Source organism: Saccopteryx bilineata, chromosome 2, assembly GCF_036850765.1.
Source record: "Saccopteryx bilineata isolate mSacBil1 chromosome 2, mSacBil1_pri_phased_curated, whole genome shotgun sequence".
NCBI lineage: Eukaryota > Metazoa > Chordata > Mammalia > Chiroptera > Emballonuridae > Saccopteryx > Saccopteryx bilineata.
In genome coordinates, this window is record NC_089491.1 from 42371822 (window position 1) to 42393949 (window position 22128).

At 39.4% G+C, this 22128-nt stretch overlaps 2 protein-coding genes across 7 annotated transcripts in view; one reads left to right on the forward strand and one right to left on the reverse strand.

The window, feature by feature from the left end:
- NAA35 (N-alpha-acetyltransferase 35, NatC auxiliary subunit) overlaps window positions 1-22128 on the reverse strand; it is a 65267-nt gene that overhangs the window by 22034 nt on the left and 21105 nt on the right. For all 6 annotated transcript variants that reach the window (XM_066256962.1, XM_066256961.1, XM_066256960.1 and 3 more), the window contains 6 exons: window positions 13476-13542; window positions 13354-13397; window positions 12123-12173; window positions 11406-11489; window positions 10503-10617; window positions 131-309 (listed from right to left, as the gene is read on the reverse strand). In XM_066256962.1, the coding sequence (XP_066113059.1) occupies window positions 131-309; window positions 10503-10617; window positions 11406-11489; window positions 12123-12173; window positions 13354-13397; window positions 13476-13542 (540 nt within the window). The remainder of the gene's footprint in view (window positions 1-130; window positions 310-10502; window positions 10618-11405; window positions 11490-12122; window positions 12174-13353; window positions 13398-13475; window positions 13543-22128) is intronic.
- On the forward strand, window positions 19697-19876 carry LOC136323683 (thymosin beta-4-like). Its single transcript, XM_066255545.1, has one exon. The coding sequence runs from the start codon at window positions 19697-19699 to the stop codon at window positions 19874-19876; it is 180 nt and encodes a 59-aa protein (XP_066111642.1).

Here is a 22128-nt window from a genome sequence, read left to right on the forward strand (position 1 = left end):
TTTTGAAGACAGAATCCAGGGTTCAAACTCCCATTTGTAAAATCTAGATGAATTATTTGACCTCTCTAGACTTTAGTTTCCTAATCTCTAAAATGAATAGTTATATTCCAGAACAGAGATTTGTACTTACCAGGATACAATGTAAATTTGTTAAATTGACCACTTCACAGACAGTTTTTATTCTATCTATTAATCTTGCAAAATAGTTGACCATTTCTTCCCTTTTAATGATTTTTGCATATCGAGGGAAGGTGGGTGGAAGGAGCCTCTGGTTAACAAGAGGCTCAAACCCCATCATAATTGGATGATCTAAAAAGAAAAAATAAAACTGTCAATGTTGCTTGGCATTTTAAAACTCAAATACTACTGAATGTAAAAAGAAAAAGGCCAGTTTCAAAAGCATCTTCAAACGAATTCGAATCACAATATTCTCTAGGATTTTATAATTTATAATTAATATATCTACACACATATTTTAAAGTATGTGTAAATATATAAAGTAAAAAAACATTTAAGAACCTAAAATTGTACTTCCTACCTACGTGGGGCGGGGCGGGGGGGGGGGGGCTTCTACCCAAGCCAGGAATAGGACAAAATAGGGTGAATAGGTGAATATAGTCCCGTATAACAACTATTCTTCTGACCACAATGGTATGAAGTTAGAAAGCAACAAGAGGCAAAGGGAGAACCTATAAATATGTGGAAACTAAACAACAACGCAGCTCTGAACAACCAATGGGTCAAAGACAAAATCAAAAGAAAATAAAAAAGATCTTAAACCAAATAAAAATGGAAACAAAACATAAAATAACTATGAGCTGCACAAGCAATTGTGACAGGGTAGTTTACAGCAACAAATGCACATATTAAAGAATTAGATTTCAAATAAACAACCTAACTTTATACCTTAAGGAACTCAAAGAACAAATTAAGCCTACAGTTAGAAGACAAAAGGAAATAATAATGATCAGAGTGGAAATAAATGAAACAGATAGACAACAGAAAAGATAACAAAACTAAGAACTGGTTTACCAAAATGATAAACAAAACTGACAAACTGTTAGCTACACTCCTATATGTGTACTCATTGGAGAATTTAGTTTACATGTTAAGTAATTATTGACAGGTATGGAATTTCCATTGCCATTTTGTCCATTGTTTTCTGGTTGTTTTATAATTTTTGTAATTCCTCTGTTCCCTTCTTCCTTCTCTTGCTCTATTCCTTTGTTATTAGATGATTTTCTGTAGTGATATGCTTTGATTCCTTTCTATTTTTTTGTATATCTATAGGCTTTTGCTTTGTGGTTACCATGAGGCTTGCATAAAACATATTTGTAGTAGTCTATTTTAAGCTGATAACTTCAAACACACACACACACACACACACACACACACACACACACACACACAAACTTCCTCCGCCATATTTTGGTTTTGATGTCACAATTTGCATCTTTTTACATTGTGAATCTATTAACAAATTACTTTAAGTATAGTCATTTTAAATACCTTTGTCTTTTAACCTTCATACAAGAGTTATAAGTGGTTTACCCACCACCATCACAACAATAGAGTATCTTGAATTAAATTAGTCCACCGTTGGAATCCACAGGTTTTGTATCCATGGATTCAACCAACCAAGATAGAAAACAGTATTTTCAATCTACAATTGGGAATCTGTTCTGTGCTGTTTTACACAGACTTGTGCATCCATGGAGGATCCTAGAACCAGTCCCCTGCTGATACAGATGGGTGGCTTTATAGATTTACTTTTAACACTTTTACACCTCCTTATGTTTACCTTCTCTGGCAGCCCAAGCTGCTAGCTGCCTCTCAAACTTCTGTGATGTCCACATCTCCTCCTTATTTCTTAGTAATAGTTGAAGTTGTGCCAAGACCCATCAGTGTCCTAAGTCAGTACTTACATTCAGGCCAATTAGAAGTTAAAACCTCAGGTAGCAGTTGGGGAGATATATAGTTAAACCCTTTCCAAGCAGAAACTGGGAGATGGGCATTTTTGCTTAATCCCTATCCTGGGCCTACATGTGTATCAATGGAGGAAGGGTGCTCCCACACCTGTGAACAACTGTTTCTTTGTTTCATAGTCCTGTGGAACTCCCGAATGCAAACCCTGTTGGTTAGTAGAGCCAGGTGATCTGGAGGCGCGTCCCTTGAATGACAGCTGCAAAAGCTTGAGCATCAGCTGTGTGTATAAGCTCCTTCCTGGGTGACACTGGTAACTGGGTTTTATTACTGTAACAGGCTGGAGAAGGTGGGAAAGGCACCAACTGGTTTTCCCAGTCTCTGAGGAAGATCTCTAGCCCCTAGATGCCTACTAAATTAGAAGTCCGACAGACACTCAGGCAATAGCTTATAAAGTATGCGTATACTGTAAACCTGTCTGAGGGAAAGATGGGAGATGAGCGACGCTGACTGCTCCCTCTGCATTGATTCCTGCAGGGACAGCCACGGCAAGTGCTCAGGAGCCCGCTAAGAGCTGCTGCTTTGTTTGCTATAGTCCTTTGGGACTCACAGATAAAAGCTCCTTTGGCTATCAGAACTAGGCAGTCAGGTCCATCCTTCAGTCCCCAGCAGTAAAAGCTGGGGTGCAGCTATATAAACAAGCTCCCTCTAGTGAGATACGGGCCACTTGGAGTGAGCTGGAGGAAAAAAGCAAGCAAGGTATCCGTGGGCTTTCCTGGTCACTGGGAAGGATCACAGTTGGCCCCTAGTGCCTGCTAATTTAGAAACTTGACCCTAGGGCAGTAGCTTTTATTTTTTTTGTTGAAAATTTTTATTCATTTTAGAGGGAGGAGAGAGATGGAGGGAGGGAACGGGGGGGAGAGAGAGAGAGAGAGAGAGAGAGAGAGAGGGAGAGAAAGAGAGGGAGAAGGGGGAGGGGCAGAAAGCATCAATTTACATATGTGCTTTGACCAGGCAAGCTCAGGGTTTTGAACCGGCAACCTCAGCATTCCAAGTAGACACTTTATTGCACTGCACCACCACAGGTCAAGCTAGGGCAGTAGCTTTTAAAGTATACAGATAAACTTACTTTAGGAATAAACTGGGAGCAGGGTAATTTTGCCTGCTCCCTCCACGCTGACCCTGCAGGGACAGCCACGGCCAAGCAACCACGAGACCATTAAGAACTGCTTCTTAGCCCTGGCCGGTTGGCTCAGCAGTAAAAAGTCGGCGAGGTGTGTGGAAGTCCCGGTTCGATTCCCAGCCAGGGCACACAGGAGAAGCACCCATCTGCTTCTCCACCCTTCCCCTCTCCTTCCTCTCTCTCTCTTCCCCTCCCACAGCCAAGGCTCCATTGGAGCAAAGTTGGCCTGGGTGCTGAGGATGGCTCCATGGCCTCTGCCTCAGGCACTAGAATGGCTCTGGCTGCAGCAGAGCAACACCCCAGATGGGCTGAGCATTGCCCCTGGTGGGCATGCCAGGTGGATCCTGGTCAGGTGCATGTGGGAATCTGTCCGTCTCCCTTTCTTCTCACTTCATATAAATACAAAAAAAAAAAAAAAAAAAAAAAAGAACTGTTTCTTCTCTGGCAGGCTGGCTCAGTGGTAGACCATCACAGCCTGGCATGTGGACATCACGGGTTTGATTCCCAGTCAGGGCACACAGGAGAAGCACATAGGAGACCTTTGCTTCTCCACCCCTTCCCCTCTCCCTTTTCTCTCTCTCTCTTCTTCTCCTGCAGCCGTGGCTTGGTTGGAGAAAGTTGGCCCTGGGCACTAAAGATGGTGCCATGGCTTCAACTCAGGCACTAAAATAGCTTGGTTGCCGAGCAACAGCCCAAGATGGGCAGAACATTGGCCAGTAGGGGGCTTGCCAGGGGGAACCCAGTCATGGCACATGGGGGAGTTTGTCTCTCTGCCTCCCCACTTCTCACATAAAAAAAAAAAGAAAGAAAAAGAACTGTTTCTTTGTTTCCTACAGTGTTGTAGGTCTTATAGACACAAGTCATGCTGACTTTCAGAGCCAGGGGTTCTGAAAGACCATTGTTCCAGAAGGACTCTTAAAAGTTGGGACACTAGGCCCTGGCCGGTTGGCTCAATAGTAGAGCGTCGGCCTGGCGTGCGGAAGTCCCGGGTTCGATTCCCCGCCAGGGCACACAGGAGAAGTGCCCATCTGCTTCTCCACCCCTCCCCTCCTCCTTCCTCTCTGTCTCTCTCTTCCCCTCCCGCAGCGAGGCTCCATTGGAGCAAAGATGGCCTGGGCGCTGGGGATGGCTCCTTGGCCTCTGCCCCAGGTGCTAGAGTAGCTCTGGTCACAACAGAGCGATGCCCCGGAGGGGCAGAGCATCGCCCCCTGGTGGGTGTGCTGGGTGGATCCCGGTCGGGCGCATGCGGGAGTCTGTCTGATTGTTTCTCCCCATTTCCAGCTTCAGAAAAATACAAAAAAAAAAAAAAAAAAAAAGTTGGGACACTAGATGTAGGATCCAAACCATTCATTCTTCAGGTAGAAGCTGGGAGTTGGGGGCCCTCTCCTGACTACATGGTGCCATGCTGAGTATAAGGGTTTATTGGCAGGAGTATGTCTTAGCCTTTCCTACCTGTTTTGACTTATTTTCTCATTCATCTACAGCAGTGGTAGTCAACCAGGTCCCTATCGCCCACTACTGGGCATTCCAGCTTTCATGGTGGGTGGTAGTGGAGCAACCAAAGTATAAATAAAACAATAGATTTAACTATAGTAAGTTGTTTTATAAAGATTTATTCTGCCAAACTTAGCGAAAATCTGACATAAAGTACTTGGTAAGTAATTATTATTATATGCTTTAACTTGGTCTAACTCTGCTTTATAAATTTTATAAAGTTAAAGTTACTTCCCTTCTTTATAAATCACCATTACTGTGGAACCGGTGGGCAGTTAGAAAATTTTACTACTAACAGAGATACAAAAGTGGGCGGTAGGTATAAAAAGGTTGACTACCCCTGATCTAATGTGTAGGAGCTGATCAGCTAGATTCTGGACCTCTTTCAGAAGGAATTGTCCGTATGTAGCTGTGCATTCACTATCCATGTGAGAAATGGAGCTCAGAAGTCTCCTGTCACCATCTTGGTCAAGTCCCACCCCTAGTTACATTCAGTGGACGATGATCTTTAGGAATCAAGATCTGGAATGATAGGTCTCCTGCGTCCTTTAGAAAATCGAACTAGAAAATATACATATGTATATGGACATAGAAATTGGGTGTTTTAAACAACAGACATTTATTCTCTCATAGTTCTGAAGGCCAGAAGTTTAACATCAGTTTCACTGGGCTGAAATCAAGACACTGACAGGGCCACACTCTGTTGACAATCTATACTCGTCTCCACATAACCTTCTCCGTGTGTCTAATCTCTCTCTGCTTATGTTCCAAGAAGTACAATTACAATGATATTCAGGGCCCAACCAAGATAATCCAAGATTATCTCATCGAAAAACCCTTACTTATCACATCTGCAAGGGCCTTTTTTCCAAATAAAGTAACATTTACAGGTTTCAAGGTGACCATAAATATGAGGGTTAATTGTTGGACTCTTAACTCTGTTCCACAGATCAATGCTTACTTTATGCCACACATTGTCTTAATTACAGCAGCTTTATAGCAAGTTTTGAAATCAAGAAATACGACTCCTTCAACTTTGTTCCTGATTTTCAGTTTCCATTATTGTTGTTCAGCGGTCTGACAGCATTCTGATTTGATTGTGCATATGTAACTTATTTTTGTCTTTTTCATATCTCTTAGGACCTCGGGTTTAACCCACCAATCAGAAATTTCATGATGATAGCTTTGACCGAAGCCTATTTTCATCCTGGTTGTGCTGGGCAGCTAGCTCTTTATTTGCCCTTTTGATCTAAGTTTATTTGTAGCATTCAATTCCAGAAAATTTTCCTAACAATGATTCTGGTTTTTGCTTCTACTTTCTAAATCTCTATTTCTTTCTTTTTATTTATTTATTTACTTATTATTTTCCTCTTCTTTTCCAAGTGAGAAGAAGGGAGATAAAGAGACTACTGCATGCACCCTGACCAGGATCCACCTGGCAACCCCCGTCTGGGGACAATGCTCTGCCCATCAGGGGCCATGTTCACAATTGAGCTATTTTTAGTGCCTCAGGTGAAGGCTCCATGGAGCTATTTTTAGTGCCTCAGGTGAAGGCTCCAGGGCTGATGTGCTCAAATCAATCAAACCATGGCTTAGGGAGAGAGGGAGAGAGAGAGGGAGAGGGAGAAAAGAGGGAGAGGGAGAGAAGGGGGAGAAGGGAGGGTGAAGAAACAAATGGTCGCTTATCCTGTGTGCCCTGACCGGGAACTGAACCTGGGACATCCACACAGCATGCTGATGCTCTACCACTAAGCCAACTGACTAGGGCCCTGATATCTACTTCTGAAACAACTTTTATTAGTTTATCTTTTACTAATCTTAAATTATTGATCCTTATTAGATAATAGACCTTCTGAAGTGATCCTATAATATTCTTTATTCTCCTTATTTTCCATCTTTTTCATTTTTAACTTTACTTTCTGTAAGATTTCCTCAACTTTGTGTTCTGTTTTTATTTTTATCATATCTAGTCTTACATTTGAGTCTCAAAAATTACATTATTTGGGGGGTATGATATCCTATGTTTTATTTTACACGTACACTGATTTTTCTTATATTTTTAGGTTATGTGGCTTGCTGGCCTGTCTTGTGCCTTTTCTCAGGCTAAAGATGCCCATCCTTGGCTAGATTTGAAACTGGAAGACAGCCCTGGTCAGCTAGCTCAGTTGGTTGAGTGTTGTGTCCTGATATGCCAAGGTTGTAGGGTCATCCCTACTCAAGGCACATACAAGCATCAACCAATGAATGCATAAATGAGTGGAAGAACAAATCAATGTCTCTCTCCCCTTCCCCCCACTTCCTCTCTCTCTAAAATCAATCAATAAAAATTAACTAAAAGAAACTGGAGGATAAAAACCCGGTTTAGAGCTCTGTGAATACAGGTTACTTTTCCACCAAGCCATTTTATCAGAACAGTGCATTTAAATTTTGCTGTTTTCCCCCACCTCTTGGTGTTATATTTCCCTAAGAAGAATCTTGCAAATTCTGAAATGGAGTACAAGAGCCGGGCTATAATGCTTTGGAAGCTAAATGAGGAAGAAAAGAAGTCAGGGGAAAGAGGAGGAAGTTAAGTGACAATACTAAGTATTTAAATTTTCACCCGACTCCCCCATAATGTGTACCATTCAGCTGTGCCTGGCATTCCCTCACTCTAGAATCTCTGTTCCCCTACTGTAGAGAATACAGGTTTAGTCTTCTGAGGCTCAGGAATGCCACCCAAAACAGACAAGGAGGAAACTTCTGCTTCTAGAACCAGATTTTAAATGAGTTCTCGTCTCGTGAACATAATTCTCATCCACATTTTCTGACGTACCTGGTATATAAAAATGGGGCTGTTGAGTGAATCTCCAATACAAACTGGGCTGTCTCTTGACTCTCCCTTTTATTACTGGCTAAGAACTCAGCTTTTTGAAAACAGCTAGATCAATGTCCTTCTGTTTTCCAGCTTCTAAAATTTTGTTGCTATTGTCTCATCCTGTTTGTTCCTCTTTATTGATTATGCCTACTTTAGAAAAAAAACCTACTTCATTGTTTCATTGGGATTTCAGAAGGTAAATGCATGTGTTCTATGTACCAATTTGAATAAGACAATTTTAAAATTTATTTTAAAAGGATGACAAGCCCTCTTGAAACTGAGTGACATATTTGACAATATACTTCAAAAGTATCTATCAATTTCAGGCAACATAAGTTTAAGTAAATTTTTCATTCATTAGCAAGTATTAAAGATGCCTACATTATAAAGAATAAAACCAAACCTAATCTACAGATAATTATGAAAGACCATGGGAGAGAGAAATAAATTTTGATAAGTAGAACCAGGATAATTTCACTGGAGATGATCTAAACTATTTTGAAGGATGGGTTAGAATTCCACAAACATATAAGGAGAAATGAAGAATTTAAGAACCATAATATAGTAGAAGCAAAAAAGAAAAAAGAGCAACATCTGCTTCAATTAGCACTTAATATGAAAATGACTCCAAAACTTGCATTTCCACCCATTTTCCAGAGTAAAATATTTACTGTACTAGTGGACTGCTCTATGTCATCACATCGAAAAATCCCATTCATTATATCTGAGCTGTCCTCCTTAACCACCTCCTGTTCCTAAACCACTTCTGCCTTCTGCACCTTTAAGACATCATATCCATGAGTAAACCCACTAGTATAATCCTTGGATCAACTTTCATTCTTCCTACCTTTTTCCTTTACACCCATTTCCAAGTCCTACTGATTATATTCCTTTCATTGAGAAGTGAAAAAGAATGCTCAGTGATTTCAAGCTTCACATAGCCATTTTGTTACCAGCTGGAGTCATAATGTTAAGAAGGCAAATGGGTAATCTGAGATAAAAATTAATCTACATTTTTGTTTTACATCATTCTTCTTAGAATAAACATTATTGGAAAGATATTCACTTTTCGTCTTTTAATCACAGAACTGTTTGTTTTAGCTTTATGCTTAAGGGAAATTACAAAGTTAAATTAAGCCAGTTAAAGGTATTAAACAGAAAATTAAGCAGAATGAATACTCCCTAAATTTAAAACCTCATTTGCTTAGTCTTAAGATTACATATTTTAAAAAGTTGATTGAAACTAACTTCATGCAAACCATCTTCCTGATGCTTACCTGTGAGCAGACTATAAAAGCAGGCAAATAGTGGAGAATACACACACAGGCAGTATTTTTTTAAGCACTGACTAGTCTGAAGTACAAGGAAGCCACAAACCACATGGGCAACTAATGATCCTGTGGCAATTATTATCCTCAGTGTTATAGACCAGAACAGCCCACTGTGATCAAGATAACAGAAAAGGAGTAACAAAATCACTGTCTGGAATACTTTCATTTTACATTGTTAATATCTTTTTGATATATAACCCAACAAATTATTTCAAATTAATATATTACTTCACAAAACTGGTTTTCACAGAAGTATTCTTGAACTACCAAAGTGTTGAAGAATTGTAGATATGTTACACCTCTCTATAAACATGTACTAGATAGCTTCCTATGCATAACCACCTTTCTCTTTCTATGTCCCATGGTTTGCAGAATGCCACCTAGTTAGGCATTTTATATACCTATTCCCCTCCTGGATAAAATAAAAATGTTAATGAATTAATAAATGCATTATAATTATTAAAGATTGTAATAATATTGATTTCCTAAACCAAACTGCCTTTGCACTGCTCTGCTAACGTTTGAGTAAGAAAAAACTTTGTGAGGAGCCCACCACCACTGCACTGCAGTGCAGGAGAAGAGGTGCTTTCACAGTATGAATTAGTAAAAACTGTCCTTCCTAGTCAAAGACCAACACCTAAGGAGAACTAATTTAAATAATATAAACATCATCTCATTTCAATGAGTTTTAAGGGTAATAAAAATTGCCACACATTATCTAAAATGTTAACTCAGTTGCAACTCTTACAACAAAAAAAAGTACACTGTTCCTTTCATGTTAAAGCATATTTCTTTTTTTTTTTTTTTTGACAGAAACAGAGATAGGGACAGATAGGGACAGACAGACAAGAAGGGAGAGAGATTAGAAGCATCAATTCTTCGTTGCGGCTCCTTAGCAAGGCTACAGCACAGTGAGTGACCCCCTTGCTCAAACCAGCGACCTTGGGCTCAAGCCAGTGTCCTTGGGCTTCAAGCCAGCCACTATGGGCTTCAAGCCAGCGACCTTGGGCTTCAAGCCAGTGACCTTTGGACTCAAACCAGCAACCATGGGGTCATGTCTATGATCCCACGCTCAAGCCAGTGACTCTGCACTCAAGCTGGTGAGCCTGCACTCAAGCCAGGTGAGCCCATCCTCATGCCGGCAACCTCAAGGTTTTGAATCTAGGTCTTCCGTGTCCCTGTCCAATGCTCTATCCACTGTGCCACCACCTGGTCAGGCATGTTAAAGCATATTTCATAAATAAAATTTGAGGATCAACAGTGTGCCATGCGATATAGAGATACAGTCCCTGGCCTAAATGATTAAAAGCTCATGGAGAGACAAATAGATAAACAACTACAATATGATACACTAAAAACTGTAGTAACAGGCATGTATGAGTGCAATGAGGGAACTCTCAGTCCCTCCTGGTGGCATCAGAGAAGACTCAGTAATGGAGGAGGTGATCTCTGAAGGAAGTAAACGGGAGAGTGACTGCTGACACCACAGTATGGTCACCAGACAGAGTATATACTCAGAATATATACAGTTTAAGTATAGTACTGTTTTTGTTCTATAAAGCATTTTAAAAGAAAGGAGCATAAATACTTTATAAGTCTATGAAGCAAAACATTCCAAAGTCCCAACAGACTGAATTAAATAAAATTTTAGAACCAAACACTAGACACTCTGGATGATAAAGAATGAAAAAATAGCAGGAGCAAAAGAGACAATTACCTCCTTTTGTAGTATCATTCTGGGCCTGGATGCCATGATGCAATGAATTATGAATGGCAGAAAGAAGATCTGCTGCTTGAACCATCAATTTTTGAGCTTCTGCAACAGCACTGGTCTAGCAAATAAATCACCAAAAACATTCTTACATATTCTTTCACTGAAAGATATACATTAAATAGGAAAATCCTATAAACAATAATGAAATTAAATGCTTGCTGTAATGAAATTGGTTTTCATAAACTATTCCTTTAATATAATATGTCCAGATCCTGTTAGGGTAGAAATCATTTTTTAACCTATATCTGTATTTTGTAGGAGCTATTTAAAAACAATAGAAGACATTCTGGTTTCCTTTGTTAATCTTTTGTTTAAAAAAAGAGGAGATCCAGTCAACTGAAAAATTTCAACATACCTACTTTGTCATTCATCAAAGTGAAATTTTTAAAAAATAGCATTTCAAAAGTTAGAACAATATTAAAAGTTGGCCCTTTACTCACCACTTAACTATTCACAAATTCATCTGTAGTTGAGATGCACATATACAAAAAACAAAATACTCACCAACTAGGGCTTACTTTGGGGTCTACACAAATCTAACAGTTATTTCCTGAATGAAAGACATCCTAAAATTCTCATTTTTACTGTATCTTTTCAATTCACAAAATATGACTACCCTATTTTTATACCAACAACAGACATGCATGTTACACAGAGCAGAATGTAACATTCATGTGACTTTTTGAGAAAATCATCAGGGCTACTGTGATGTCAATACACATGCTGGGTATGTGCACCCAGGACCATTGCAATGGAAGTCTCAGAACTACTTCAATGAAACATTCCATGAAACACACACACATGAAAAATCCCCCTAAAATAGAAAGATTACATTAACACCCTTACCTCTTTCTTAGTAAAGGCTATAAGCACGGTCAGTAACACTCGAGTAAATTTCACTCTGCTGAATACTGCTAAACACTGTTGGTGCTAAAAAATAAGAAAGAACTGGAAGTTAAAAGATGCAAAGTCTGAGAAAAGAATTTCATTTTAAAATATATTTTAAGTCCTAAATCTCAGTGTTAATAACTTACTATGTTACAAACAACTTCACTCGGTTTTGAATACCTGAAAATAGGAGATGCAAGAAACATAACAAGCCTGCTCTACTCAAATAGAAAGCTTCTATAACAGAATTGATAATGCCCTATGACACAAGTTACACTATCATCTCAAAACTGATTAAAGCAGCATTAAAAAAGGATTGTTAAAAAAGCTCTTTAAGCAGAGTCAGAAAATTTAGGTTCTCAAAAAAGGTTTGGCAACTTTTGATATTGTACAAGTTCTTGAGTTCTGCAAAGCTTTGATGTATCATCTGTAAAAAGTCATTTTTCTTCCTACCTCATAGGAATACTGAAGATTCAGCTTGAAATCATGTATTTGAAAGAGCTGTATTATCATTCTACCAAAATAAATACAAGGGAACTAAAATCCCTTGCAATTTCCAATTTTTAAAGAAATACCTTAAAAAGGGCTTCCATAAATTATAACGCAGTTCATAAAACTACAACATTAAGAGGTAGACTTCTCTGATATTATCTACCAGAAAATAAGTTCAATTACTTCTAGTTCAACTTCTGGATCTCTTTCCTCTCCTTGTCGACTTCGAGTACTCTAAAATATTAAAAAAAGGTGAATTAAAACAAGCACAAACCTATAGAAGCATTAAATTATAAATATACAAGGTAAAGCACTAAATTTATTGTAAGGAACTATTTTTAAGAAAAATATTTGAGAAGGAAAAGCAGCTGTATTTAGTATTTATTTTCCTCTTATATATAGAAAGATAATTCTGACATAAATTACAAAGATCACACACACAAAAATAAGGTATTAAAGGCAGCAAAAGCAAAAGAGTAAAACACGTAAATAAAAGCACATAACACAGTACTTTTCTTTTAAAAAGAGTGATTATTCATTGAAATTCTTGATGTTTTCAAAACTAACCGTGCTAGAAAAATTATTACCTTTACAACATAATATCATAAAAATAAAATCACATAGTAAATACTGATTTGTTCTGCACTAAAATGCAAGACATCTTGTTAATACAAGAGTAATATATATTTGACTCCTTTGACAAAATTCTAGGAAGATCTGGTAGAAGTTGGTTTCTAGCACTAGAGCTGCCAAGGACTAGTGGCATGCCCTTAAGTAAGGCTCAGGCAGACTACTAAACTCCTTTGAGCTGTATTTTCCTCATCTAAATGTGGGGCACTATGTGTATTTTACTAATTCAATTAATAATTGTAAATATCAAGAAAGACACCAATGTAAAATTGCTTGGACAACCATGCTGTTTTACAAGTTAAAAAAAAATAGTAGAAATATTAACTTTTTTCCTTTTGTAATCTCTATGAGAACCAAATCATCAGGATCATCTAGCTGAAGGATGTCATTCATACAAGGCTTTTAGCAGATTTGGGATACTATCATTTACTAAGCTCCTCCACTGTGTTGAGTTACAGATACTCTCCTAGCTATTAAAGATACAAAGGTGAAGACAGTCCTTATATCAGAGGAACTTAAAACTGTAATGTAATACCACTTTTAAAATAGCATACAAAAATTCTAAAATACTGGCCCGCAACTGAAAAATTGAGAGGGTTAAATTTTTAATACTTATCAGAAGCTTCTGTAATGGCTTTCAAACTCATTACTAAAAAGGCACACCATATCCAAAGGAAATTGATGGTCCTACCTATATTAGCTATTTGTTCTTAAAGTTAGCCTGACATTTCAGAAGAAAACAAAAATCTTATACCAAAGAAAAAAGAAAAATATACATACATACCTTTACTCTTCTTTGCATGTCATCCTCCACATCTTTTAGCATGCCTAGAAAGAGACAATGAGTTTAAAAAGGAAACAGACCCAGATGTTAAACTTGTGAGTTAGCTTTATAAAAGGTATTACCTGTAACGCGAAGATCTGTCACACTGTTAGCCATTTTAAACCCGTAAGTCATTGACTGAAAATCTTCCTGTACAAAGAAGGAATAATTAGGTCAATGAGAAATAATAAAACCTTTCCTTATATTTTTCTTACAAAATCACTATTTGCTAATAAGAAAACTATAATGGAATGTCAGCCTGCTTGTCTAAATAATACTATCAAACATACAGGCTTTCCTTATCATTGTACCCTTAAAATGCCATATTCTAATGCTCTCTGTATTCTTAATTTCAATTTCTTGTCTTTAAGCAATTTAAATATACTTGTATTTAATATGTTCATTTGTAAAATAAGGCTATCACAAGATAATTTGCACTTACAGAGTATTTTCACATTCACAGGTGAACAGTAAATATATAGAAATTACTGTTTTATTTTAAGATTGCAAGATTTAAATAAGATTTACTATGAAAACTATTAAATTCCTATTTTATGGTTAGGATACAAAGGTTAAGCCTTCTCAAATAGAATTATTCAAAGTTACAGCAAAACCACGTTTCTACTTCAGGCCTATTCTAAAGAAAAATTATTCACGCATGAATTCTAACCCCCCCAAATCATTTAAAACACTACTGAGAGATTAACAAATTAAATGGCTTGCTGATTCACATTAAAGACTATGAATTTAGTATCATCTGGATGATTTGATTAAGAAATCAGAAGCTCTATTTAAGGAGTGCTTCTGTCATATTACAATTTTTATAAAAATGTATATAAAAGCCTAGTATAATGGACTACTAGGTATTTACAGCAGTGGCCAGAACTATAGCAAAATTTCTGAATTCTTAATGAAAACATCAGTGACCATGCAATTCATGTCAAGTATTACTATCTTACAAATAGAAAAAAAACAAACATACATACATTAAGTCCCTGATCTCCAAGAACTCAATGGTATTACCTCACTCACAGGATTTGTCTTTCAAAAATCTCAGGTTGTGTAACAGAGCTATAAGGTTATCCTCTAGTCTAGGTGAAGTTTATACTCTATCTCTACTTGAACATCAAATAGGATTCTCTTTTTACGTGTCTAAAAAGATGAACTCTCTTAAGTGCTGACCATATTGCTACAGCACCTCTACCTACCCAGTTATTCAGGCTGCAAATCTGCATGTCAAGTCCTCTCATTTTTCCCACAGCCCAGGGTTTTCCATCAGAAAACCCTGTAAGTTCTACCTTCAATTTCAAATCTAACCACATCTCACTCCTTTCACAGCTGTCTCTAGTTCAAGTCACTACCATCTCTCATGTCTATAACTATCTCGAGACAGGTCCCTACCTCCTTACACTTGTCCCTGCTATAATTTGCCACCAGAAGTCAGAGATTGTTTTAGTCATTTTCACAGCACTTTCTACTCAAAACCTAGTTTCCTCACAGAAAAATCCAAAAGCCCAGCATGGCCTCTAAAGCCATTCATCATGTGGCCCTGGCCTCCTTCTCCAATCTCCTTTCCTACGCATCACTCTCTCCGTGTTCACTGCACTGCAGTCACTCAGGCCTTGTGTCCCTCAGACACATCAAACCCATTCTCTTCTCAGGACCTTTGTACTTACTGACGCCCTCCTCAAAATTATCTCCAAAAGATTTACAAAGCTGCCTCCCCACAATACTCCAGCCTCTGTTCCAATGTCAAGTCCTCATACAGAGGTTTCCCTTGTGCATTCTCTCTAAAACAGTACTCTATAACAGTGGTCCCCAACCTTTTTTGGGCCACGGACCGGTTTAATGTCAGAAAATATTTTCACGGACCGGCCTTTAGGGTGGGACAGATAAATGCACAAAGTAAAATTATGCAACTGGCATAAAAACTGTGTTTTTTTTAAAATTTATTTTATTTTATTATTTATTCATTTTAGAGAGGAGAGGGAGAGACAGAGAGAGAGAGAGAAGGGGGGAGGAGCTGGAAGCATCAACTCCCATATGTGCCTTGACCAGGCAAGCCCAGGGTTTTGAACCAGTGACGTCAGCATTTCCAGGTCGAAGCTTTTATCCACTGCGCAACCACAGGTCGGGCCAAAAAACTGTGGTATTTTTAAATATAATTGTCGAACTTACGAGACAAGTGTCAAGAGTGAGTCTTAGACGGATGTAACAGTGGGAATCTGGTCATTTTTAAAAAAATAAAACATCATTCAGACTTAAATATAAATAAAACAGAAATAATGTAAGTTATTTATTCTTTCTCTGCAGATCGGTACCAAATGGCCCACGGACCGGTACCGGTCCACGGCCCTGGGGTTGGGGACCACTGCCCTACACCACTTTCTATCCCCTTCCCCTGCTTTACTTTTCATTGAACTAATCATCACTTGACATTATGTATTTGTTTATTTACACATTGACTACTCAAAAGAATGTATAATCCAAGAGATCAGGCCTTTGCTTTATTCCGGAGGTGGGGAATCTTTTAGGCTGAGAGAGCCATGAACGCCACATACTTTAAAATGTAATTCCATGAGAGCCATACAACGACCCGTGTATGTTATGCATTATCCAATAAAAATTTGGTGTTGTCCCGGAAGATGCTGTGATTGGCTCCAGCCACCCGCAACCATGAACATGAGCGGTAGGAAATGAATGGATTGTAATACATGAGAATGTTTTATATTTTTAATGTTATTATTTTTTTTATTAACAATAATGCTCGCAGGCCCTGGCCGGTTGGCTCAGCGGTAGAGAGTCGGCCTGGCGTGTGGGGGACCCGGGTTTGATTCCTGGCCAGGGCACAGAGGAGAAGCGCCCATTTGCTTCTCCACCCCTCCCTCCTTCCTCTCTGTTTCTCTCTTCCCCTCCCGCAGCCAAGGCTCCATTGGAGCAAAGATGGCTCGGGCGCTGGGGATGGCTCCTTGGCCTCTGCCCCAGGCACTAGAGTGGCTCTGGTCGCGGCAGAGCAACGCCCCAGAGGGGCAGAGCATCACCCCCTGGTGGGCAGAGCTTCGCCCCTGGTGGGCGTGCCAGGTGGATCCCGGTTGGGCGCATGTGGGAGTCTGTCTGACTGTCTCTCCCCGTTTCCAGCTTCAGAAAAATACAAAAAAATAAAAAATTAAAAAAAAATAAATAAAAATAATGCTTGCAGGCATTTGTCTGCGAGCCAGATACAGCCATCAAAAGAGCCACATCTGGCTCGCCAGCCATAGGTTCCCGACCCTTGCTTTACTCACTACTTTATTCCAGGGCTTAATAATAGTGCTTGGCACAGAGTACTGTTGAAAATATGTTCGTTGAATAAATGATCACTTACTGTAGGGCAAGGGCCAAAAATTCAAGCAGTTGGTAACTTTCCCAAGTCTATTAGGCTGGTTACAAGACACCATGGGAAGCCTGACCAGGTGGTGGCGCAGTGGATAGAGCGGCGGACTGGAATGCCGAGGACCCAGGTTCGAGACCCTGAGGTCGCCAGCTTGAGCGCAGGCTCATCTGGTTTGAGCAAAAAACTCACCAGCTTGGACCAAGGTCTCTGGCTCGAGCAAGGGGTTACTCAGTCTGCTGAAGGCCCGTGGTCAAGGCACATATGAGAAAGCAATCAATGAACAACTAAGGTGTCGCAATGCGCAATGAAAAACTAGTGATTGATGCTTCTCATCTCTCCATTCCTGTCTGTCTGTCCCTGTCTATCCCTCTCTGTAAAAAAAAAAAAAAAAAAGACAACATGGGGAATGGTGGAGACTGTAGCAAACCAGAGACAATATACTTCGTTTAAAGGAAGTCAGCCACTAGTTACCCTATTGTAGTCATGAATTAATGCAAGGATGCAAGGATAGTGTGGTTGCACTCCTCATTTTTCAGATCAAAAACTCAATTTAATGTAAATCTTCCGATTTTTAAATGTTACCAAATATAAAAAAAATAAGGCCAACATTGTGAAAATGAAACAAAACAAAACATCACCTGTAAGTCCTCTCTGTGAATTGTGAGTTTGCCAAGAGGCATCTAGGGAAAAGCATTTGGCTGAGAGAATGTCACCAGTCTGTGTAATAAATAAAAGCCTCCATGACAAGAACTTAATGTGAGTCATTGGAGGGCTAAGGCAGAGGAGTTGGGTAAACAGGTGCTACCATTAAAAGATCACTCTGAAAAACTTCATGACTTTAAGGATAAAAATCAAAGTGAAACCAGATACTGGACACAATCTAATAGTCCAAGCAGAAGCTGACGGTGATTTGGACTGAGATAACTGAAAGTGAGAAGTGGCTGAAATGAGTATCTAAAAGGTAAAACCAACATGATGTGCTGATGAAATGCATATGGGGTATGACATAAATCATACAATCGTTTTTGACCTGAGCAACTGGTAAATGATGGTAGGTGCCATTTACTGAGACGGGGCAGACCTGAGGAGGAGCAGGATTAATGGCAGAAATGAAGTACAATTTTGGTTACATTAGTTTCAATTTCTTTAGTCAACCAAGTGAAGATTTCAGGAAACTACTCGCTAGAGTCTGGAAGTCCGGGGAGGAATCAGAATGAGATATAAATTTGGGTTTCTCAGCATATATTAAAACCACAGAACTAGAGGTATTATAAACTATAGAACTAGAGGAAATCAACAGAAGGAGAGGGTATGGAAAGCGAGAAAGCCCAGGAGTACTCCAGCCGTCTAAAAAGAACAAGCACTAAAATTGACTAACCGGTAAGGAAGTAAGAAATCTAAGATACTACTGTATCAAAAAGATGAGAAGAATAAAGTATTTCAAAGAGTGGTCAACTGGGTCAAATGGTGCTGACAGGCTGAAGAGGGAGGGTGAGAACAATGGACTTAGCATGATAGCTATCAGTAAGGACCTTGTTAACACCAATGGCTGCGTTGTAGTAGAGAAGAATATCCTGTTGGAGAACATCCAAGTGGGTGAGAAGAGACTGAAGCAGCTCAGTCAAGGAATTTTTGTATAGTTACAGGGTAGCAGAGAAATGAGACTGTAAATATAAAGAGCCATGGGATCAAAGGAACTGGTGTTTTGTTTTAAACTGAGTGATAGTAAAGCATGTTTATATGCCAATAAGAATAATATAGTAGTGAAGGAAGCACTAGTAATGCAATACAAAGAAAGGGTTAATAACTGCAGTAGGCAAGAGAATCTAGAACATAAGTGGAGGGGCTGAGCTTAGGTTGTCACAGGAATACTTTCAATTCTAACAAGATAGAAGGCAGAGTATGTGGGTATCAACACAGGTTAGCACTTTTGATAGTGAGAAGGTGGGATACTTCTAATGACATAAAAGAAAAGATGTAGAAAAGTCATCTTAGAGACCAGAAAAGCAAGTTCACTACAGAAGGGTTATAGGGTAGGAATGTTGCAAGTGTTGAGTGCCCATCTCAGATTCATAGTCCTAAAATTCAAGTGAGAACAGACACACAGATACGGATTTTCTCTAGCAGCCTTCTGCTGCTTCGGTACAAGCGGCAAGTAGGCAGATGGTTAGGGTTTCGTGAGATAAGTGACACAATACGATGAAATAAGAGGGGCAAGGGAGTTAAGAGTAATTTCAGCACTGGGTCAGGGAAATGAGGACACGAGGAGAGTAACAAAGAAAAATAAAGCAACAGCATCCATAAAATGACAGTCTCCATAGAACTAAAGGACAGTGGCAGTAGGGAAATCAGAGTAAATAAGCTAGAAAGTAAATGGCCGCAACCAAAAGTAGTATGCTTGAATCAAGATTTTGGAGGTGAGTAGATTGGTATGGTGGACCACACCATTATTATTCAAACTGGTATACTATTGAGAGTAGAACAGGATGCTATTAATAATCACACCAGGACTAAAGGTTTCAAGTAGAACTATTCCATGCAAACCAGTATGTACATATACCAACCATAACAGAAGAATATGCTAAGAAAGGGCAGAGAAGAAAACTAAAGTCTGCTTGAGCAAGTCAGGTGAGTGGGATCCAAGTTTAAAAATACATAGGACTTTGCCATAACAAAGTAAGTAAAAGAAAAAGGTATTAGGAGAATCAGATGGAAATGTAACTACAGGGAAGGGTCAGAGATATGCAGCATTGTTGGCTTTAAAGATGCAGTCACAAGCTAAGGAATGTGAGAGTTTCAGAAGTGGCAAAGGCAAGAAAGCAGACCTTTCCCTAGAGCCTCCAGAAAAGAACACAGCCCTCTGGAACCTTGGTTTAGGCCTCGTGAGACCTGTGTGGGACTTCCGACCTCCAGAACCCTTCCTCTGCAACCATGGCTGACAAACCCAATATGGCTGAGACTGAGAAATTCGGTAAGTCAAAACCAAAGACAGAAACACAAGAGAACTATCCCCTGCCTTCAAAAGAAATGACTGAACAGGAGAAGCAGACAAATCATAATGAGGCCACACCACCAATGTGCACTGTACCTTCCACAAGCACTGCCTTCTAATTCTACCGCTCTTAGCTGTTGAACTTTGTCAGATGCAAAGAGGCTGGAGCAGTTTAAATAGCTACTGCCCTTTTGCACAAAAGAGAACTGCTGACAACGAAGCATGCACCTGTCTCTCCCAGGGGCCTGCCTGGCTGGCACGGAAGGAAAAGAACTTCAGAGTGCCATTTTTTAAAATGATTTTAATTGCTGGAATACACAATTTTTAAAATATGTAAATACAGTTTTAAAACCTAAAAAAAAAAAAAAAGAAAGGAAAAAAGTGTAAAAGCCAGAAGGAACATCCTGTGCAGGAGCATGAAATAATGGAAGTGTAATATATTCAGGATTGGTGAACAGTAAAATGCCAGGGGAGAAAAACAAAAATTTGCATGAGTAAGAAAATGCCAGCATACAATACACCAGTTTGGCTCATCTGTCATTAAGATTTATATAACCACAATAATGTCAACAATGAATACTGATTTAATCAAAACTTGAATTACTGTTTGGGGGAGGGCAGGGGATAATCTTGAATGCTAAATACTTACTAAAAACTGGGCTGGGGGGGGGAGATGTGCTGATATACTATCACTAAATACTATTAAATCCAGAAATTAAAATATAAGCCTATCATCCAGAAATATGACAATAGTAGAAAAAAGCTGAAGAATCACTTATGATAGAATGGGTAAAAAAGAGCAGAGGGCCCTAGCTGGGTGGTTCAGTTGGTTAGTGTCAACCCAGTAGAAGAGGCTGCGGGTCTGATCCCCAGTCAGGGCACATACAGAGTCAACCAAAGAATGCATAAATAAGTGGAACAACAAATCAATGTTTCTCTTTTTTTTCTCTTTCCAAAAATCAATAAATAAAAAAATTTTAAGTTAAAACAACGAAAGAGCAGAGAACACAATTCTTCACAATAAGACTTGTGGGCTATTTGATTATATACAAGTATTATTACTGTTATTAAACACATACCCCAGGCAAAATTTTAAAGAGCAAAACAGCATGACCAGATTACCTATTTTTAAGAGGGTCAAGCGAAGAATGAACAAAAGGGAAACACTGGGCCAGAAAGAAGAGTTCTACTTAAACCTAGAGCTGACAAAGGTATAAACTAAAGCAGCAACAAGGAGAGTGAAGGAAAAAACAGTGCCCAGATTCAAGATATCTGCAAGGTAAAAATAAAAGAGAGCCCTGGCCGGTTGGCTCAGTGGTAGAGCGTTGGCATGGCGTGCAGGAGTCCCGGGTTCAATTCCTGGCCAGGGCACACAGGAGAAGCGCCCATCTGCTTCTCCACCCCTCCCACTCGCCTTCCTCTCTGTCTCTCTTCCCCTCCCACAGTCAAGGCTCTATTGGAACAAAGTTGGCCCAGGCGCTGAGGATGGCTCTGTGGCCTCTGCCTCAGGCACTAGAATGGCTCTGGTTGCAACAGAGCAACGCCCCAGAAGGGCAGAGCATCGCCCCCTGGTGGGCATGCTGGGTGGATCCCAGTCGGGTGCATGAGGGAGTCTGTCTGACTGCCTCCCCGTTTCCAGCTTAAGAAAAATATAGGAAAAATAAAAAAAATAAAAGAGACTGGAAGTAGAAGGTTTAAGGGGAAAAAAAAAATCAAAGACAGCACTCTAGATATCATTTTGCAAGATACTGAATGTAAGAGGAAAAGCAGGTTTTTGGGAGGGGGCGGAGATTGTGGTTCTGATTTTGCATATGTGAGCAAAGAAATAACAGGCATGTTATTCATTAAGTCCTAAAATATTTGGATGCAGGCCTTTGGGAGGTGATTAAGTCATAAGGGCAGAGATTTCATGAATGGGACTGCTGTCATTATAAGACAGACCCCACAGAGCTCCCTCCCCCCTCCCACTAAGTGTGGATACAGTGTAAAGATGGCTGTGATGTACCAGGAAGCTGACCCTCACCAGACACTGATCTTGGATGACTTAGCCTCCAGAGCAGTAAGAAGTAAATTTCTGTTGTTTATAAGCCAACTAGTCCATGGTATTCTGTTATAGCAGCCCAAAGGGATTAAGACAGATGTAAAATGAGAGTTAATTTTCAAGGGTGATAATCAGTTGTTCCAGTACGATTTGTTAAATCTTCTACAGCAGGGGTCTCAAACTCGTGGCCCGCCGAACAATTTTGTGCGGCCCGCAGACTAATCCACGAAGTTCAAAATATTTTGGATAAAATTAAGTAAGCCTAGGGGCCTACTTGTATTTTTCATTTCTCTAGCATCCTAGCTAGATATTAGCTTAGTTAACAGCAGT

Coding starts and splice junctions, on each gene's coding strand:
- LOC136323683 (XM_066255545.1), top strand. CDS start 19,697: ATGGCTGACAAACCCAATATGGCTGAGACTGAGAAATTCGGTAAGTCA.